Here is a 20,588-nt window from a genome sequence, read left to right as displayed (position 1 = left end):
AAGGATCCTACTGAGAGGTCATAACCTTAAGGTACGTGTATGGATTCTACTGATAGTTATTGTCATTGGTCATGTGAGGCCATTGTCGTTATTGATGGTCATGGTCCTATGTGGCGTTGAATTATTAAGCTTATACATGGAGAGTTGGTAGTAGTGTTGTTACAAAGGCGACCCTGCCAAAGTTATATAGGTATCGGGGAGTTGAACATTTGAGGACGAATATTTCTAAGGGAGGAAGGATGTTACATCTCACGTTTTCATATGTTAAAGCTTCATCTTCAGTTAATTGACGTAGACTCGGGGATGAGATCATATTGACGTTAACATATTTACGTTATTTATAACACGCGATAAATAAGTGTCCTGAAGGATAAAGGATACACGAATTAAAGAAAATGAGTTTCGTTGAAAGTGTCCAATTTGGGATAAAATATGCGTCGAGCGATAATACCCAATAATTATGAACTAGTATCATGCAAGGTACCATATGACCACGATAATATAATATATAAAGTATATATGAAGTATTTTAAAAATAAATAGAATTTTAAGTAATTTGTGGTAATTTTAAAATTATGCGGGTAATTGATTAAATATCGGGTAACAGAACATTACCCAGTTAACTAATAAGCGGACAAAACTTAATTAAATAACCCCCCAAAGCCACGTGGCACAAAGCTACAATGGCTAAGAATGACTCTTAGTCATTCAAGCCATGTGGGTACTTATAGTAATTTCATTAAGTCTTATCAAGCAAGACTTAGATATAAAGTCTTATCCAAAACAAGACTTGGTTACAAGTCTTACATGTAAGACATGGATATAAGCTTCTTTGTTACAAATTCAAAAAGTTTTGTTTCTGATCAAACAAGAAAATGTGGGCAGAAGCAAACTTTCAAAGTTCAACAATTAAGATGAATCCATATATGTTTTTAGTACACAAAAACGTTAGAAGCAGAACAAAGTCATCCAAGATTCAAGGAATCCAAGTGTAAATTTCGCAGAAGCAGATTCGTTCAAATAATTCCAGGAACAGGTATGTTAAGGCCCTCCATTCTTTCTTTTGGCATGGTCCATATGATACTAAAAAAATGAGCAAATACACAGTTTCCATAAATTACTCTATTCATAGAATTATTAGGGGTGTCTATATTCTTGATTCCCATGAAAATTATTATTATTTTCTGTTCATGGGTGTCAGAATAATACGCAGTTGAAAAAATATATCGGGAAGGAATATTGAGATTATTACGTATTTTTTATACCTTTCATACATGTGCATTGACCCATGACCATATGACGTTTATACGCGTATATATGTAAATATATGTATATAGGATATGGGAAAAAGGTTATGGCGTCATATACGCACCACCATCTGATCAGCTGGTCTATGTTGATGATGTTGCCCATAGTGGCCGAGATGATATGATGGGATGCCCTCAGTGGCTTGATGATATTATGTACCCCCATACCTATGCATGACACAGTATTTATATGCATGTGCATAACGTTATAAACATTTTAGAATTTACAAAGTTATTCATATTTAAAGATGTGTTTCTATATTCCATGTTTCATCTATGTCTTTTACGTACAAATTTTCATGCCTTACATACTCAGTACATTTTTCGTACTGACGCCCTATTTTACGGGGCCTGCGTTTCATGCCCATAGGTGTACGTAGGCAAGCTAACGGTCCCCCTTCTTAGGATCCCTGATCAGCGAGAGTTGGCGTGCTCCATTTGATCCGGAGTTGCTTTTGATTTTGGTACGATATGTTTTATATATATATATATATATATATATATATATATATATATGTATGTATGTATGTATATGTATATGGGTATGATGTGGCTTAGTTCCGTCTTTGTACAGTTATATTTCTGTTAGAGGCATGTGGACAGTATGTCTAGTTAGGTTGTATGTGACCTTGACGACTTTCAGTTTTTGATGTATAGTTGTCTATAGCAGCCTTACTGGCTCGCCCACTTTATTCTGCCTGTATACGTACATATGCCTTGAAGGCAGGTTTCCTTCTTGTATGTTACTTTCATAATTCAGCAGATGTTATTTAGGCTCGTATCTTAGACGCATACTTAGGGGTGTTTGACAGGTAGGACTCAGGAATCCGTCGCGACCCATCGGTTTGGGTTGTGACACTTAGAACCAAGGATGAGATATTTAAAGTAGTTGTGACTTTTGTCAAGAAGATCCAAGCATATATAGAAGCAAATGTGGGTTGCATCAAATTAGATCATGGAACAGGTTTGGATAATGCAGAATGGATGAATGCAGCATTCAAAGAAGAATTACTCAACCTCTTAGCTCCAAGAACACCGCAACAAATGGAGTTGTGGAAAAGAAAAATAGGACTCTTGAAGATTTGGCCTGGTCAATATTATTTGATAGAGGGATTGCAAACATCTTGACCAAAGTTGCTGACTCATTTGAGGATATCTGGGTACAATTTTTATGTTCTCAACAATGGGAAGAACTAGCTTTAAAAATCTTATGCTTAAAAGAGATGGAGGAATCCTCCTGATGTACTCGTCTCAAGAGAGAACAGAAATACTGATCAAGGTGGAGAACGCTCATTGATTCCAGCAATGAACCTGGTCCCACGACTATAATAACAAAAGCTGAAAAACGAGTTGTTGAAAAAGGTTTGACATAGAAGCATCATAAGTCATCAGTACTCCCATTGCCACATCTACACGCCTAGACATGGATGAACCTGCTCACTGCATGTAGACCAGACATCGTGCTCAGAGTTGGGTTCTGTGCAACGTTTCAGTCAAATCCAAAGGAGTCTCATCTGAAGGTTGGTGTAAGAATTTTGAGATATCTTAGAGGAACACAGAACCTGGTTCTCTATTATCCTTCAAGTAATGGATAGGAAAAGCTCACCTGAAATGGGGCATTCTCTAGGTTCCTGTCTTGTCTCATGAGACTCAAAGAAGCAAAATTCAATGGCACTCTCAATAGCTGAAGTAGAATATGTATCATCAGCCTCCTGTTGTGCTCAAATGTTGTGGACCAAGCAACAAATTGGAAGACCATGAGTCCAACTCAAGATGGCCAAATACATTGATTGCTGAAGATTAAGTTGCAGATATCTTCACCAAAGCCCTGGAAAGAAAATATTCCGAGAAAAATTGCCTTGCACTTGAGATGATAAAACCCAACTGAGAACCTAGTTGCTCATGATTGGTTATGAAAGTCATATTCAAGTAAAAGTTAGCTAAAGTATTTTCTGGCTAAGTCTAACTCACCTCTATACCGTTACAGGTAGACACGCATGATACCTACAGAAGCATATGTTGTAGTGCATGATCAAAAAGGGGTTAAACTCACTTTCCAGACCTATAAGGGAACCTGGTTTTCTTGATACAGGTTAGTAGCTTCTTTTTTCTTTCATACACAATTTAAAATGGACAAAAACAATCCCACATCATCATCAGCGTGACAGTCTCTTTAAGTTGTGTCTTTTCATCCAAAGCGTCACACCTTTTTTGAACGATACAACTCCCCAAGCAAAAGGTTGCCACCATTTCAGAACTGGTCCTTCATCATAAATAAATCAACATCACAACCCTTCTCTTCCAAATTCAAAACCTCCTCTTTGTCTTCTCTCTTCTCAATCCACAACCCTTCGAGTACAATCTCACCATATCTGAAAATCAAGCAACCTCCAGTGTGTTTGACTACACTGTGATTGAGTCCATACCAGTCAGCATTCCAGCGGTGAACTCCTCACCAACACAATCACTAGTCCAAACCCTAAAACAGAGTCTCTTCCACACTCCACTCCCTCTACTACCCACTCCGATTCTGTTCCTCATCTGAGCAAGGTTGAGAATGTTTGTCCTCCTTCAGTCTCACTAGTCAAACAGAGTAAACAAGGTGAACAGGGTAAATAAGGGAACCTTGTTCAGGAAACATAAACTCTCTCCATTGTTAGACACTCGAGTGAAAATCCAATGATTACTTATGAAAAGACTGAGACAACTATGATAGGCCGCGATTCTACAGGTATCACTCCTCCTTCTATTGAAATTTCCATGAAACCACAAGAAAAGAAGGGAATAGAAAATATGCTCTCCATTGCTTCAGAAGGGGTTATTATAGAGGAAGGTGGATGTGGGTCTGAATCTCAGGGGAAAGAGCCTCAGTCCACAGAAGACTGGGGAGCAATTGTTCCATTTGAACAACTAATTCAGGATGACACTACTGGGGGCCCAAGTGGTGAACCTGATCTTTCCTCGAAGGATCCGGGTCAGGGGTCATCCCCCCAGGTCAGTGTTGATCCTAGTCCTTCTTCCCACTTATGTTGAGCCTCTGAATATTATGGTGCCTGAGATGAATTTCGACAGTGAAGATGACACAGATGATTTGGCATATGCTAGTTTTATCAGTGCTAGTAGTAAGCCAATTGCAGCTCCTGAGTCAACCCCTAAGCGACCCATTACGCGGTTGCAGCAAAAGAAGGCTCTGGAGTCTACTCTCAAGAAGAGTCAAAGGAGCAAAATAAAGAGAAGGATGGTAAAGGATAGAAAAGTTGTGCATGAAAAGGTTGTCCCTATGGTGAATGTTGATGAGGAAGCAGAAGAGGAACCTAGTTCCTTAACCTTCAAATGCTCGAAGCAGAAGCACTCTCACTCCTAATCTGTAAGGCACACTTCTACAAATGCTGGAAGTCCTTCCAAGAGTGATGATGTTGCTTCCAGTGAAAAGTTAGTGAAAAATTTCTCGTGACAAGTCAGTGAAAGAAAGTGGTGACAAGTCTGATGATGAAGAAGTGGAAAAATCTGGTGAACATATGCAGAAAAAGTTAGTGGAGAAGAGAAAGTCTATTTGCAAGTCAGTAAAAATAAAAATGGATGATGATGAGGAACCTGATTCCATCAAGAAAGCAAAAGTTAGTGAGTCTCTGAGTTCTGAGAAAAGGAAGTTGAGAAATCAGAAAGTATTGTGGGGCCAAACATTTGACTCTGGCATTCTAGAACTTGATGGGATGAGACAATTGGTAGAAATTTGTGATTCTCAACAATGGACAAATTTGTTTATAAATAAGGTTCCCAAAGTGTATGAGGAGGAGGTACGGAGTTTCTACACCAGCCTCTTCACATTAGAGGGTGATCAAATTTGTGTGTTGATAAATGGGGTGGATATAGTGATGGACTCTGCCTTATTGGGGTTAATTCTGGGTGTTCTTGAGGAAGGACTGTCGTCTGCTCAGGGTGCCTGCACATCAAACTTCAGAAATGCCATTGTTAAGGAAAAGACAATACAGTATGGGAAACAAGTGCATAAGAAGGCACTCCTTCTAGTATATCAATTGCTTTTTGAGATGGTTAACAAAATATTGCTTCCCCGTGCTGAGAGAAGATCTGTTGCATCCAAAGCTGACCTGTTCCTTATGGAAGCCTTGGATAATTTTACCTCAATCAATTTGCCTGCCATAATGATTGAGCATATGCAGAAGGTAGAAAACCTTAAGGATGGGAATCCTAGACTACCTTATGGTTTTCTTCTCACAAAGGTCTTTGAGTTCTTCAAAGTACCTCTGGGACAGGCCAAAGTGGGCATTAAAAAGCAATCATTTTCAAAAACTACTCTTGAGGAGTGTGAGTGTATTGATAAGGTCGGAGGAGTTGGAAGCACTTCCACTATCTCTCAAATGATAAATGCTCAAAACAGTGCCACAAAGGAGATCCGAAAGTTGAAGGCTAGGAACGCAATTCTTGAGAGTCAAATCAGTCAGTTACAAGAGGTACCCGGTTCTAGTAGTTCTCACAGCTCAGAAGTTGCACGCCTAACAAAGGAGAATGTTGAACTCAGGAAATAGGCGGAGGACCTGAAAGAAAGACTGCTCAATGAGCAAATGTCCGTGAATGCTTGCATGGATCTTGTTCTCCAAATCCTTGCTTCCTCTTCCAAGCCCCCTTCCTCCAGTGTCCCCTAAAGAATGTCCCCCCAATGTCTATCTTCTTAAGTTGTTTTTGGTGATGTTTTTTCTTTATTTCTGGCAATTATTTTTGTTTGTTTTAAAGTATGGATGATAACAATGATTGTGCTCCCGCATGTAAAAGTCCAAATTTGGTTAATGCAAGTGGTTTCCTTTTTGTTGTTTATGCTGCTGATCTTTTATTTCTATTTTCTATCATGTTGTGTGGACACAAGTGGCATGAGTTAACTACGCTAGACTTCTTTATGCTACTTACTTGTTCTGTGCTTTTTATGATGCCAAAAGGGGGAAGATTTAATTGAATAATAAAGAGTATAAATGAATAATAATCTGAATGGGGAGAAATATAGATTCAGGGGGAACTGGGAACTCAGAAAGGGTCAGGTAACAGATTTAGGGGGAACTCACAGAAAATAATTGTACTAATTAAGGGGGAATGTAGAGATTCAAGGAGAAACTTAAGGTCTTTCTGGTTCACAGTCCGGTTCTATGTGACTTTTTCTGGGATTTTCAATTATGAGTTTGTCATCATAAAAAAGAGGAAAATTGATAGATTACAAGTACTTTGATCATAAGTACTTTGCTTTGTGTTTTGATGATCTAACAAACTTATCATCCATAATCAAATAAGGAACCTGTTACACATTTACAAGACCTTAAGATCACAAGGTTCCAGGTTAGGATTCAGCGTGAGATATGATTTTGCTCTTCAGAATGGAAGGAACAGCTGAGAGAACAAGTCCCTACCAGTTCCCGAGGAGACTGTACGAAAGTCAACTCTCGAGTTGGAAAGTTGTTGCCTGCACACGCTACAGTGCAGGAACATGCAACAGTCAACTTTCCACGAAAGACTTTTTACCTACCTTGCTTACATCATTATAAGTGATGTCACACATGTATATATACAATCAAGGAATGTAAAATACATCAACTTGAACACTTAGAAATTTTTACTCAAGCTCCTCACATGACTATCCAGCAAGAAAGTTACAAGTGCTTCAAGAATAAAGAACAAAGCAACTACGGACAAGTTCCCATATCAAGTCATTATATGTCCTTAGTTGAGTTGTAACTTTGTAATAGTTCTTCGATTGTAATTCCTATCTAGATTGTTTAGAAGCATTCTATAGGAACCCCTTTGTAAACCTTAAACCTGTGTGTTTGAATCTTGGCTAGAGTTAGTCATGTTGTAAAGTCTTTGTAATAGAGTTATTATAAAGTGGCTTGTAATAGAGTATTATAAGTTAGTGAGGGATTAAAAGGTTAATTCCTAGGTTGCATAGATTGTAATCTAAAAGTTGCTCAGTAGTGAAGTTGAAATCTTACAAGGGTAGGTCGTGGTTTTTGATCCCGTTGAGCTGGAAATTTTCCACATAAAATTCCTCTTGTCATTTATTTAATGCTCTGTTTGTGTTCTGTTGAAACTAATAGAGAACATTAGAAGAACCCTTATAGAGTTTGATGGACCCTTATATTCTATCATACCCCATTTTATTGATTGGTGTAAAGACAACTACTTTGATGTACAATTACCAAAGAAGAGAACAACTTCATGCAACTAGAATTAAATAATTATGTGCCATTATCAGATCTCAATACTTTAACTTTCAAGCCAAACTAATTATGTGTCATTAAGAAGAAATCTTTTTGTAAAACTATTACTTCATAATTTGATTTCAATAAACACACCCAAGTGTACCTACTATAGTCATCCACAAAGGTAACAAAGTATTGCTTCCTATCATAGGTAGGAATCATGTGAGGATCCCACACATATACATGAACAAGCTAAAAAATACTGCTAGTTGCACTACTACTAGAAGGAAACTTCAATCTACTCTGCTTAGCTAGTGGACATACTTCACAATCATGTTGCACTCTAGCATCTACTTTAGTCTTCAAGGAGGAAATATGTTGTATTACATTTACTGATGGGTGCCCAAGTCTCATATGCCATAAAGTTGAATTTGTTGTATCTTTTGTGACGTCTCTGCTGTAGGTGTTACTCTCCTTCGTAGTATATATAAACCACATGATTACTTACCAATCACAATAACATTCCTATTGTAAAGACCCTGTAGTACACAGAAGTCGGGAAGAACATTGCATAACATCTTAGTTATTTGGTCAATTTTGAGACATATAATAGATTGAATTTAAAATCTGGTACATGCAAGATATCCTTCAAGATCTGATTGTTTAATATAGAGACATTCCCTATATGTGTGTACCGTACATATGTTGTTTGTCGGCACTTGCACTCCATTACTATTTTGATGACTAGATTCCTTTATATCATGCAAACCTTCCTTATAAAAAGGAATATGATGTGAAACATCTGAATCTATTATCCAATCATATTCAAAAGCATTGGATAATAATATCGTCATACCTTCCATAAGTGAATGACAATCACCTGAATTAGAATTGTTCAACAGACTCAATAATTATTTGTATTGATCTTCAGTGAAAAACCTCCCTCGTGGTTGTTTCCCCTGTGTTTGACTAACAGAAGAATTCCCAACTTCAGCAGCAAAACATTTGCATAAGACTTCGTACCAATACCCTGAACCTTCTTTTTGCTCTTGAAATCAGAGGGTAGCCTATGATTTTATATCAATTCTCTTTTAGGTGACCTTTATATCCACAATACTCACAAATCAACCCTAGTTTTCTTGCTTTGAACCCTTGATTTAAATCCTGGTTTTTTCCAGCCAATATAGTTAATGGTTCTCGGTTGGATTCAGTCACTCCTAGTATATGCTGACTCTCTTCCTGCACAACTAAGGCATATGCCTTATTCACTGTCAATACTGGTCTTTTAAGTAACACTTGACTTCTCACATGACCATAACTTTCATTCAAGCCAACAAGGAATTGTAACAACCTCAGATTCTTAAATTGTTCAATAAAATATCTAGTCTACTCATAATTACAACCCGGTGATGCTACTAGTAGGTCCATTTCATCCCACAAATCCTTAATTTTAGAGTAATAAGAAGTCACTGAATCAGTACCTTGTGTCATGAGCCAATCGCCTTCCATAATCAATACGTCTGAGTGAGGTTCGACTTGTCGAATTGTTCTTTGAATTCATTTCATACCTTCATTGCATTGGAAGAATAAATGTTACTAGGTTGGAATTTGGTTGCAACAGTCTATCCTATCCAAGAGAGGACCATTGCGTTGCATCTTTCCCATTGATTCGCTGATTCTCCTTTTTATGAACTCTTCAAACAAGTTCCTTTTGTAAACCTTAATTTGTTCTTAATCAGCAAAGTTGTACGCATGGCTCGACTCCATAGCCCATAATTTTCCGAACCTATGAGCTTAATATCAATCAAGGTTGCACCATGAGTGTCCGATTCTCTCAAGTAAAATGGGTGATTATGATCAATTCGAAGATTCTCTGTTTTCCCATGGTTGTCCAAGTTTAAGCTGTAATAATGGCTGCCAAACGGAAATTGTGAGATCTTCAATCCAATTCCAAAATTGGCTGCTCTGATACCATAATATAATCTGCAGTTTAAGCTATGAATCGAGATCTAAGAACATGCATTGAAGCAAGAGATGAAATCTAAGAGAGAATTTAAAGAGAGAAAGTAGAAAGAATGAGAACTAATCTTATTTATTATATATATGTTATTATGTACCTGGAATACATTATGTGTGGGTATATAAACACCCTCTCCTCACGTGTCTAACTAATAATGAGTTGAAAAAGACTAAACTACCCTTACTCACTATCTCCCAATACATTCCAAATCGTCATGCAATATATCTAACTTTCTTTAAAGACTCTCAGCCTCATTGATAAAACTCAATGCAATTTCATTTGGCGTATAAATGACACCAAAACCAAGTTACACTTGATTCACTGGAACCCTCAATAAAGCCTAAAGGGTCGTTTAGTAAGTGAACTAATTTGTTTTCGGATTATTGTACTAGAATTATAATCTCTGGACTAATTTATTCTACTTGAGAGCCGGGGTAAAATAATCTCAAGTTTAATAGAATAAGATGGGATAAGATGTGTTGACTAGTCTATTTATAGTAAATTTAAAGTGGACAGTTGGAAATAGAACTAGTATTGATATTTGGTATATGCGTTGGATTCCAAATTCATCCCTTTTAAGAGCTCTTATTGAAGGTCCTTTGACTAGGAAGGATGCAAATTAATTCACTTGTTCCGCCTCTGTTTATTGAGTTAGCTATCTTGGTAAATAAAGGAGGAGGAACATTTTTTGTTAGAATTATTTCAGCTAGTATTTGTTATTATTTGTTTAGACTTGAAAACTTGAGATTCTTTATGACACTTCTACTAGTTTGTAATGACTGCTATTTTCTAGTTTAATATTATTAAGAGGAATTTTCATAAATCACTATAATTTAGAGTCTAGTAATTATAATTTGTCTAGTTATCATTCGTAGTTACTATTCAATTGTTACTAACTTAAATCACTTGTACTCAAACGTGCCACGAATACATCTTGTGTCAACTGTATTCATTTGTTGCAACGAATACAACTGTAACCAATGCAAAATACAAAGGCGTATACAATGGATACAACTTGTATCGATTGTATATAGGGGTGTATACAAAGGATACAACATGTATCGACTGTATTTGTTCGCGCAAAAAATACAACTAAGGCCAAATACAAAAATACAGAAAAATAAAATATTCTTGTTGAGAATCAAACTCAAGACCTTTGCTAACTATCAGGCGCTCTAACCAACTGAGCTACAAGAGCTTGTGCTTTCTTGTTTCAGTTCAAAACAATTAATCTCTTATTTCATGGATTTGCTATAAGATTCAAATATAGTTATGAATAGTAAATTTACTGAAAGTATAGCTACGAATAATAAATATAGTGTAAATGTTTGATGTGCCGCGTAATTTTTCCTATTATTAACCCTTATTACCCAAAAAAAACCATGAAAATGGCCCTTAATAGTATCTGTTCATTATTTTTTGGCGCAAGTACACAGATAGTCATTCTTAGGGATGCTATTTAGAGATTAATCATTACTTATTTTGTCCCAAAATTTTAAACTGAAAATCTTAACTTCAGGATAACTCAGGACATTTATATCCTGAAAAATTGAACTGAAAAACTGAAATTCAGGATACACGGGCTAATTCCTAAATTGCAGCCCTTTAAAGTGGCTACCTGGTGTCATTTCTACTTATTTTCCACCTAGTACTTCATATAATATTATCAAAGCTAGATGTTTATGGTGATAAATTTAGAGGAAACTCTTTTTAAAAAATTCTAAAACATTTTCGAAAACAAATTCTGATAAAATATCTTCCACTGGAACATGCAGAACATTACCCAAACATTAATTCAAAATTGCATAAAATTGGATGCAATGGATTCTTGCTTTTAGCACTGCCAATCAGGGGTAAACTCAAATCCAATTGGTATTTGGTATTGACTTTTAATCAAACAATATTTCTTGGCTCTTGTGAGCTGTGATTTGAATAGTTGAATGCAATCTTTCAATTGATTTTATTGTTTTATTTTATTTCTGAAAAGGTCATCGAGCAAGTAGTATTAACTAATTCTTGAGCTAACCTGTAATTAGCAGATAATATAAATTACAGTATAACATTTCCCTTTGCAGTTAGGGACTTCAAATTGTGAATATTTCAAAGTCAATTCTCAATATCTTACTAAATAAATCAAGGGTGGGATATTTACAAATTACAAATTAAATAGAAAAAGAAGAAAGAAAAGAGTAGGAGAGAATAAAATTCCCACGTTATAGCGACTTACGTGCTTTGCATAAATGGCTCATGTACGTTATATAATTCTTATTAGCTAGACCAGAAACTAGCTAGGATCTGTGGAATTGGTCAAAAGTAAACTCTTATTAGGGGAATAAATATAACAATATCATAGTTAGTTTAGAAAATGTCTCCATTTTGATTAATGATGAACAAATCCTGAGTTAAAGGGTGTACAACAAATCAAATTAATAATTCGAGTCAAACCAAAAAAAAAAAATCAATTGTGGTTTGGTATTGGAAAAAAATCCGATCATAATTGGCTTGGTTTGATTTTTAACTAAAAAAAGTCAAATCGAAACTAAACCAACCTTATAGTACATTTATACAATTTTAAAAAATATTTTATACATATAAATATTTATTGTAATATAATTTATAAATATTTCTTAAACTTTTTCACAGTTTTATCTTTTAACGTATTATTTTAAGTTTGAATTTAATATTCTTGAATGGTAAATAAATTTATAGTCCATAAATTTAGTAAATTAAACAAATTAAAGTTCAAATCAATATTAATGCTAAAAAAAATTCAATTCAACACTAGAAATGATGATAATGTTGGATATCTATTTTTAAATTTTATATTGGTTTATAATGAAAGGGAAAATTTTATATAAGAACAATTGGACTCCCTATTTTTCAATTTTATAGCCCATATTTCAATTTACAACCAACTAACCCAAAAATAATAGGTTAATACTCAACATTCAACTCTAATATGTTTTCGAAATTACTATTTAATTTTTAAAAAAGATTGCTCAAGGTTTTAAGTTAATTTTCGAATCAGTTTTTGATTCAAATATTAGTTCAACAAACCAAATCCATTTGAGTGGTGAAAATTAGATTTTTAACAAGTTTAAATATGTGGGTTTAAATTTAGAATTTGATTTTATGAGAAATTTGGAGTGGGTGTTATTTAAACTTGTTAGAAATAGTATAAGGAGGTTGTATATAAAATTTGAAGTCATTTAATAGAGATTTGGACTGGTTTTAAACAAGAATTGCAACAGAAAATTGTGGAAGAAGTTCGTCTACAGACACTTGTATAAAGGTGTATAAAAGTTTATAAGATGTATTTATACACCCGTATATACTATTATACAAGATTATACATAATACAAAAACTGACTTCGTCTTCTTCCTTGCATTTTTTCTGAAATTTAACTCAAATCTTGCTCAGATCTACTCCAAATCACTTCAATTTTAAATTTTGAACTCCTTTTGATATTTTCAATCAATTGGAACAATACCCAATCCAAACAACTAACAAACTCAAAAAAATCCTATTTTCGAAAGTAAAACTTTGAATGACCTTCAATTGTGGACTTTTACTCTTTAATTTTCTTACATTGCAACCAGGTGACATATGGGGGGGGGGGAGCAGTAATGGCGACGACGCCCCTTGAAGCATATGTAGAAGATGTGAGAAGAAGAGAGAGTGAAAGCAATGGTTGTGAAAATACAAATTTAACTACATAGCTTTTAGAAACATTGGTTGTAAGAACACAAATTTTGAATTTGCTAGTGCTTTTAAAATATGTACAATATGGGATAGGTCGGGTAAAACTTAAAAACATGGGCCATTTTTTGTTATGGTATGAAATCGTGTGTATTTTAGTTTTACATTGGTTTATAATGAAAATGCATAACTTAGTTTATCCGTTTTTTTAGTGCTTAGTTATGTAATTAATAGTACTTATTAGCTATACTTATTTTAGCATGACCTATATAATATTTTTAGATTATGTTAATTTTCATTATGGCTTATTAAGTAGCAATATTTGCTTTGTGCAATTTTATTATCTTTGTTATTGAATATTTTAGTGTAATGCTGTGACTTATCTTATATTATTGTGTTATTTTCTTGAAAAATACATTATGTAGTTGTATCTTACTAGGACTAAAAAATATATTTGGAGCGCAAGTTACATATTTTGTGCTATGAAGACTTTACCGGGAAAAAACCCGAAAACCCGGAAAAAACCAAAAAATCCGAGATTGAAAAACCCAGCTTTATTAATTTGGTTTGGTATATAGATTTAAAAACCTGATACCATTGATTTGGTTGGATAATTCAAAAATCTGAACCAACCGAACCATGTGTATCCCTACCTGAGTTTATAGAAAGTGAACTCAGGATTTTGTAAACGAAATGTAATAAAAGTCAAAGACAAATTCTCTTCAAAACTGAACAAGTTGAGCAATCATGTTTGCTACTTTATTTTGGTTGACATGCGACCTATATATTTTAAAATATTTTAAGAAAGAATTATGGTTTCATTTTTTTTTTTCAATTTGAGAGGTTGCTATGCTTGTTTTTTTAATTTATTTATACCGATAAAAAAATGTAAGTAGTGAATCTAACATGCTATTTGTGTAAAGTTCCCAAAAATATTAGGTAAATTAATCCAAAACTGAAAAATGTATTCACTTAATTTGCAAGTCCTTTTCTATGATGTTGTCCCTTACGAATCATTTGGAGATTGTGATAGTCAATGAATACAATTCGACTCAACAATAATAGTTGATTATTCAAATTCCTGGCTTTAACTTAGCATTATATCTACATTTGTTCAACCCATTCACAGTTGACTTCATAAAATTTCAGTCACTTTAATTTGTATTACGTTTTTATTCAATATATAGTCCAGTTTTCTTCTCCTCGGTCACTTTCTTCGAATTCTGCATCAATGTTTTGGCTTTGACCAAGTAAACTTTTAATAGTATTTGTTAAAAGAAGTTTTTCTCTCTCAAACTTTGTGTTCAGTTAAAATGCATCATATAAATTAAAATGAAGGAAGTATACTATACATCTGAAAGCTACATAAGCATCAAAAGAATTTAAATTTCTGTCTACGTACCAACACTGATTTAAGATAACCCCAAGAATTATATTATTCCTATAGTTTGTAGCTATAGGTAAACTTATTATTAAAATGTAAGGAATAGTAGTCAAATCTCTCTCTCTAGTATGTATATATATAACACAAACTGTCCAAATAATCAGAATCAAACGCACCTTTTGTCAAGATGAGAAAGAAAACAAGCGAAGTCTTTTCCTCAATCTCTTCTCTCATTTCCTCTTTCTCTTTCTTTTTCCTATGTTTAGGGATACTGTTCTCCATGAAAATGGTCATGGCACAGAAACGAAAAATAGTCCCTATAAATGTGGGAGTTGTGTTAGATATGGATAACTGGACTGGGAAAATGGGTTTGAGCTGTATTTCTATGGCTTTATCTGATTTTTATAGCTCTGATCATGGCTCTGATTATAAGACCAGACTGGTTCTCCATACCCGTGACTCGAAGAGTGACGTTGTAGCTGCTGCTGCAGCAGGTAAGTTTCATATATATATATATATATATATATATATATATATATATATATATATATATATATATATATATATATAATAAAATTAGAGTAATTTGTCGTTAGAGTAGGTTAAGTATACTCTGTTTTCCCGGTCACCATATCAGACTTGATAAGAAGAATTACATGTTGTTATAGATTAACTAATTAATCTGATTGTGTAAATACTTTGTGTACTATTAGTGCATAGAATTATGTTAACTAATTAGTGCATGTAATTATGTGAATTCAGAGAGACGTTGTTGCTATCACATACTTTCATTGATTCTTGCATTCTTTGTAAATGCAGCAGTTGACCTATTGAAGAATGTTGAAGTGGAAGCCATAATAGGACCAACATCATCAATGCAAGCTGATTTCATAATTGGTTTAGGAGAGAAATCTCAAGTTCCCATCATCTCATTTTCTGCTACAAGTCCTTCCCTCTCATCATTTCGTAGTCCATATTTCATTCGTGCCACTCTAAGTGATTCCTCTCAAGTTCAAACCATTAGTTCCATTATCCAATCTTTTGGATGGAGAGAAGTTGTCCCTATATACATTGACAATCAATTTGGAGAAGGAATTATACCATTCTTGGCGGATGCATTGGAAAAAATCAATGCACGTACCCCTTATCGAAGTGTTATTCCTGAATTCGCCACTGATGATCAGATAACATCCGAACTTTACAAGTTAATGAGTATGCAAACTCGGGTTTTTGTTGTGCATATGACAACTTCACTTGGTGCCAAAATATTTACTAAGGCCAATGAACTTGGAATGATGAGTGAAGAGTATGTTTGGATTATTACAGATGCTATGACAGGTGAACTTACTTCTATGGATTCTTCAGCTATTGAATCCATGCATGGAGTTATTGGAGTGAAACCCCATGTCCCGAGAAATAAAAGGCTTGAGAATTTCACTACTAGATGGAAACTGAAGTTTCAACAAGAAAATCCAACAATTCTTAATGCAGAACTGAACGTGTTTGGACTATGGGCTTATGATTCAGCTACTGCACTAGCCATGGCAGTGGAGAAATCAAGAATCACTGGAGCACCTTTTCAAAAGCTAAACATTTCAGGTACGGTTTGAGTCAAACTTGAATGGTAAAATAAATAAACGAGTCATAATCTAGCTCTTTTGAACATAGGAGTGTTTGGGGTTATTAAAAAATGATTTGATTTTGAACCTCTATAAAATTTTCAGGAAATGCAACAGATCTTGAAACTATTGGAGTTTCCAAAGATGGTCCGAATCTTCTTCAAGCTATACTAAACACTACTTTCAAAGGACTTAGCGGAGATTTTCAACTCGTTGATGGGCAATTACAGTCACCAGCTTATCAAATTATAAATGTGATTGGTAATGGTGCAAAAGGAATTGGTTTTTGGATAAGGGAAAATGGGATTGTTAAAAAACTGAATTTGAGAAGTGGATATTCCATTTCTAAGGAGAATTTTGGGTCTATTATATGGCCTGGTGACACTACATCTGTTCCTAAAGGTTGGGTAATTCCAACAAATGGGAAGAAATTGAAGATTGGAGTTCCAGTGAAGGATGGTTTCAGTGAATTTGTGAAAGTTACAAGAGATTTTACGACTAACACAACAACAGTAACTGGTTACTGCATTGATGTTTTTGATGCAGTGATGTCAGAATTAAATTATTCTGTTCCTTATGAATTTGTTCCCTATGCACCTCCTGGTGCAAAGACTACAGAAAGTTACGATGATCTTGTTCGTCAAGTATTTCTTGGGGTAAATCTCTTAATCGTTTTCCCTATATTTTCGACAAAGACAAGACCCATTACTCGTCGAGTTTAATTTACAAAGGCAGCCCGATGCATAAGCTCCCACAATGCGTAGGATCTGGGGAAGGGTCGGACCCCAAGGGTCTATTGTATGCAATCTTACCCTGCATTTCTGCAAGAGGCTATTTCCACGGTTTGAACCTGTGACCTCCGGTCACATGACAGTAACTTTACGAGTTACACCAAGGCTCACCTTCGAGTTTAATTTACAAAGTCCATTAAAAATACCGATGGAGTGATCGTCCGTTGGAAAAATGTCTTGTTTCTAGAATAAGTGAAATACATTTCTTGCATACATATATATGTGTGTGTACTTTTATTTGATTCTAACGTTAACAAATGAACAGAACTTTGATGCTGTTGTTGGGGACGCTACCATTAGATCAAATAGGTTGCAATATGTTGATTTCACATTACCATACACAGAATCTGGAGTGACAATGATGGTGCCAATCAAAGACAACAACAGAAATAAAGCATGGGTATTCTTGAAGCCATTGACATGGGAGCTGTGGCTAACAAGCTTCTGTTTTTTTGTTTTCATTGGTTTTGTCATTTGGGTACTTGAACATAGAGTTAATGAAGAATTCAGAGGACCTCCTTCTCACCAAGTTGGCATGATCTTTTGGTTCTCCTTTGCATCTATGGTCTTTGCACAGAGTACTTACTTTTTCCTCCTCAATTTCATTTTATACGATACTCTTTCCTTTTTAGTCTGTCCCGAAAAGCAGGGGCGGATTTAGGGGGGCGAAAGGGGATTTACCCGAACCCCAGTCGCTAAAAAATTACACTGTATATATAAGGCAAAATCTATTTTTTACCTCTATATATTATGTTTTGAATCCCCTTGATACAACCCAACAGTCCAAAAGCATAGCTTATGGTCAAGAGGGTTCAAAATTTTTGTAATGTCATTGATTCAATTTCCACTAGAGTTTATTTTAACTTTTTTCTTTTTTGAACCCCCTTAGCGGGAATCCTGCCTCCGCCACTGCCGGAAAGTATAGTACATTTGTAGAATTTTAAAATTCCCATTTACCTTTAATGACATGCTCATATATCCGTAGAAATGTCATGATGTGTTTAAGATCACAAGCTCTAAGGGCGCTTTTGATAGGTGCCAGAAGTCTTTTTCTTTCATAAACTTCATGCTCAGTCAAACACCGTCTTTTAAAGTGAGATAGAGGGAGTATATGGGAAACTAGGGAATATGTAATCACTATATATAATTCAAACTTCTATTCTGAATTTTCTTTTGTTTGATTCTTGATACTGCAGAGGAGAAGATAGTAAGCAATTTGGCTAGGTTTGTGTTGATCATCTGGTTCCTAGTAGTACTTATATTGACTTCAAGTTACACAGCAAGTCTTACATCAACATTAACAGTTGAAAACCTCCAGCCAACTGTTACGGATATAAAAGAACTTCAGAAGAACAAGGAGTATGTGGGATACCAACAGGGTTCTTTTGTTAAAGAACTTCTAATAAAGAACAACTTTGATGAGGACAGGCTAAAACAATATAACACTTCAGAGGAATGTATTGATTTACTTTCTAAAGGAAGTGCAAAGGGTGGTATTGCTGCTGCTTTTGATGAGATTCCTTATATGAAGCTTTTGCAAGCAACTCCTTATTGCTCGAAATATACCATGGTTGGACCTATGTATAAGAGCGATGGCTTTGGCTTTGTAAGTACCTCCTTTTTTGTCTTGACAATCATTTTCTTTTGATTTTCATCCGGTCCTTAATATCATAAAAAAGGGCAGCCCGGTGCGCTAAGCTCCCGCTATGCGCGGGATCCGTGGAAGGGTCGGATCACAAAGGTCTATCGTACGCAGCCTTACCTTGCATTTTTGCAAGAGGCTGTTTCCACGGCTCGAAACCTGTGACCTCCTGGTCACATGACAGCAATTTTACCAGATACGCCAAGGCTCTACTTCCGGTCCCTAATATTATGAAATATGATTTTCATACAGGCATTCCCAATAGGATCTCCTCTATTACATGATGTTTCAAAAGCAGTCTTGAGTGTAACAGAAGGTGAAAAGTTGGTACAAATAGAGAAAGCATGGTTTGGACAACCAATTTGTTCAGATTCTAGCACGTCACTTCACTCCAATAGTCTTGGCCTTGACAGCTTCTGGGGACTCTTTGTCATAGCTGGAATTGCTGCAATTTTCGCTCTCCTCATCTTTCTAACAACGTTCATGCGTGATCATTGGCACATCATAAGACGATCTGATCCTTCGTTCCGAGGAAGAATCAGAATCTTGGCTAGAAATTTTGACAGAAAAGACTATAGTAGCCATACATTCAAGAACAATATTGAACTGAGAGATGCAGTTTCAGGACATATGGATTGTCCACAAAGTCCACGTGATAACCTTCCTCCTCCACAAATGAATGAACCGCCAAATCCAGAGCAGATTTTTCCCCTTCCTGGAGAGGAAGGAGGGAATCCACCTTTGCATGAAGCCCCTCCAACTTAAGCTCAAATTAAAAATAGCAATAAAGAATCTCCTTTTCTCAGAATTGCAGAGAAGTGCTCTAGGAAACTAATAGCAGAATGTGGGAAGATGTAGTGATATCTACACTCTTCGATTTTGGGATGTTTCATGCAGGATTCATTCTATTCCAGTGAGCAAGTTATGGGATAACAGATATTAAATCAGCTACAAATGGTGATTATGTATAGGTGAATTGTGCTAACTAGATAGTTGGACTATCACATTAAAATGCAAAGACAATTGTTCTTTCGTCCTTTAATTTTTGTGCACATGTTAGTTCCACCGCCTACTCATAGTCAAAGACTTTTTGTGCCACATAAATTGGGACAGGGGGTGTGAAAAAGAAAATAGCAGAAACAAAGACAACTGAATCTACAGAAAACAACCTGGAATATTTTCTTTTGGATCTTCAGAGATAACTCCATTATGGTTCTTGCAGTAATGCATATTGTATTCACTTTTTTGGGAACTTAAGGTCCAATTTATGTTAGCATTGATTTTGCACAATTTTCTAGTAAAATCAACTTTCATTGGTTTCGTTTGCTAACAAATAAACTTTCATTTTCTAGTAATGAAAGTTGATTTGTCATAACGAGTATGGTGATGACGAAGTGATGGTACATGCTCGATTTGCTTACTCTTACGAACTCGGAGACGCACACACAAGAAGAAGCTAATTGCAGGCGACGATTGCCATAATACTCTAATGATCTAGGTGACACACACCCAAGAATACGTCCCAACATGTGTTGAGTATTCCTTTAGCTAAAGTAAGCTCCAATTCTTTCCAACGCCACAATATCCTCATTCCTCAATCTACATTAACGTAACTTAATTAATTAAATAATAAACCTCCGTTGTTACATAACTTTTGTTGAGTTCAACTGTTCAAGTAGCCAATCCCAATTCTCCATTTCAAAGCAGTTGCTGTATATCAATTCCACCCGTCCTATTTCATAAGTTTTAAGGGTTAATCATGTGATTAGAATCATAAGGTTTCTAAATTTTTCAACACACAAACACTATTCGTCATCTCCTTTTATTCTCTACCAAGCACCATGATTAATAGCCACTTTAATTTAGGTTTCTTTATTTATGGTCACTCCAACCACAAACCAACTTTATCAAAATCATTTACT

At 35.3% G+C, this 20,588-nt stretch overlaps 1 protein-coding gene across 1 annotated transcript; it reads left to right on the top strand.

Annotated features, from left to right (window-relative positions):
• Positions 1 to 14,779: 14,779 nt before the first annotated feature.
• LOC107809765 (glutamate receptor 2.7-like) lies at positions 14,780 to 19,947 on the top strand. The gene is made up of 6 exons (XM_016634453.2): positions 14,780 to 15,108; positions 15,434 to 16,213; positions 16,339 to 16,889; positions 17,290 to 17,602; positions 18,221 to 18,630; positions 18,919 to 19,947. The coding sequence occupies exons 1-6, from the start codon at positions 14,802 to 14,804 to the stop codon at positions 19,429 to 19,431; spliced, it is 2,874 nt and encodes a 957-aa protein (XP_016489939.2). The 5' UTR covers positions 14,780 to 14,801; the 3' UTR covers positions 19,432 to 19,947.
• The last annotated feature ends 641 nt before the right edge of the window (positions 19,948 to 20,588 follow it).

This window comes from Nicotiana tabacum, chromosome 5, assembly GCF_000715075.1.
Source record: "Nicotiana tabacum cultivar K326 chromosome 5, ASM71507v2, whole genome shotgun sequence".
NCBI classification, from domain to species: Eukaryota; Viridiplantae; Streptophyta; class Magnoliopsida; order Solanales; family Solanaceae; genus Nicotiana; species Nicotiana tabacum.
This window is presented reverse-complemented; position numbering and strand designations above follow the sequence as displayed.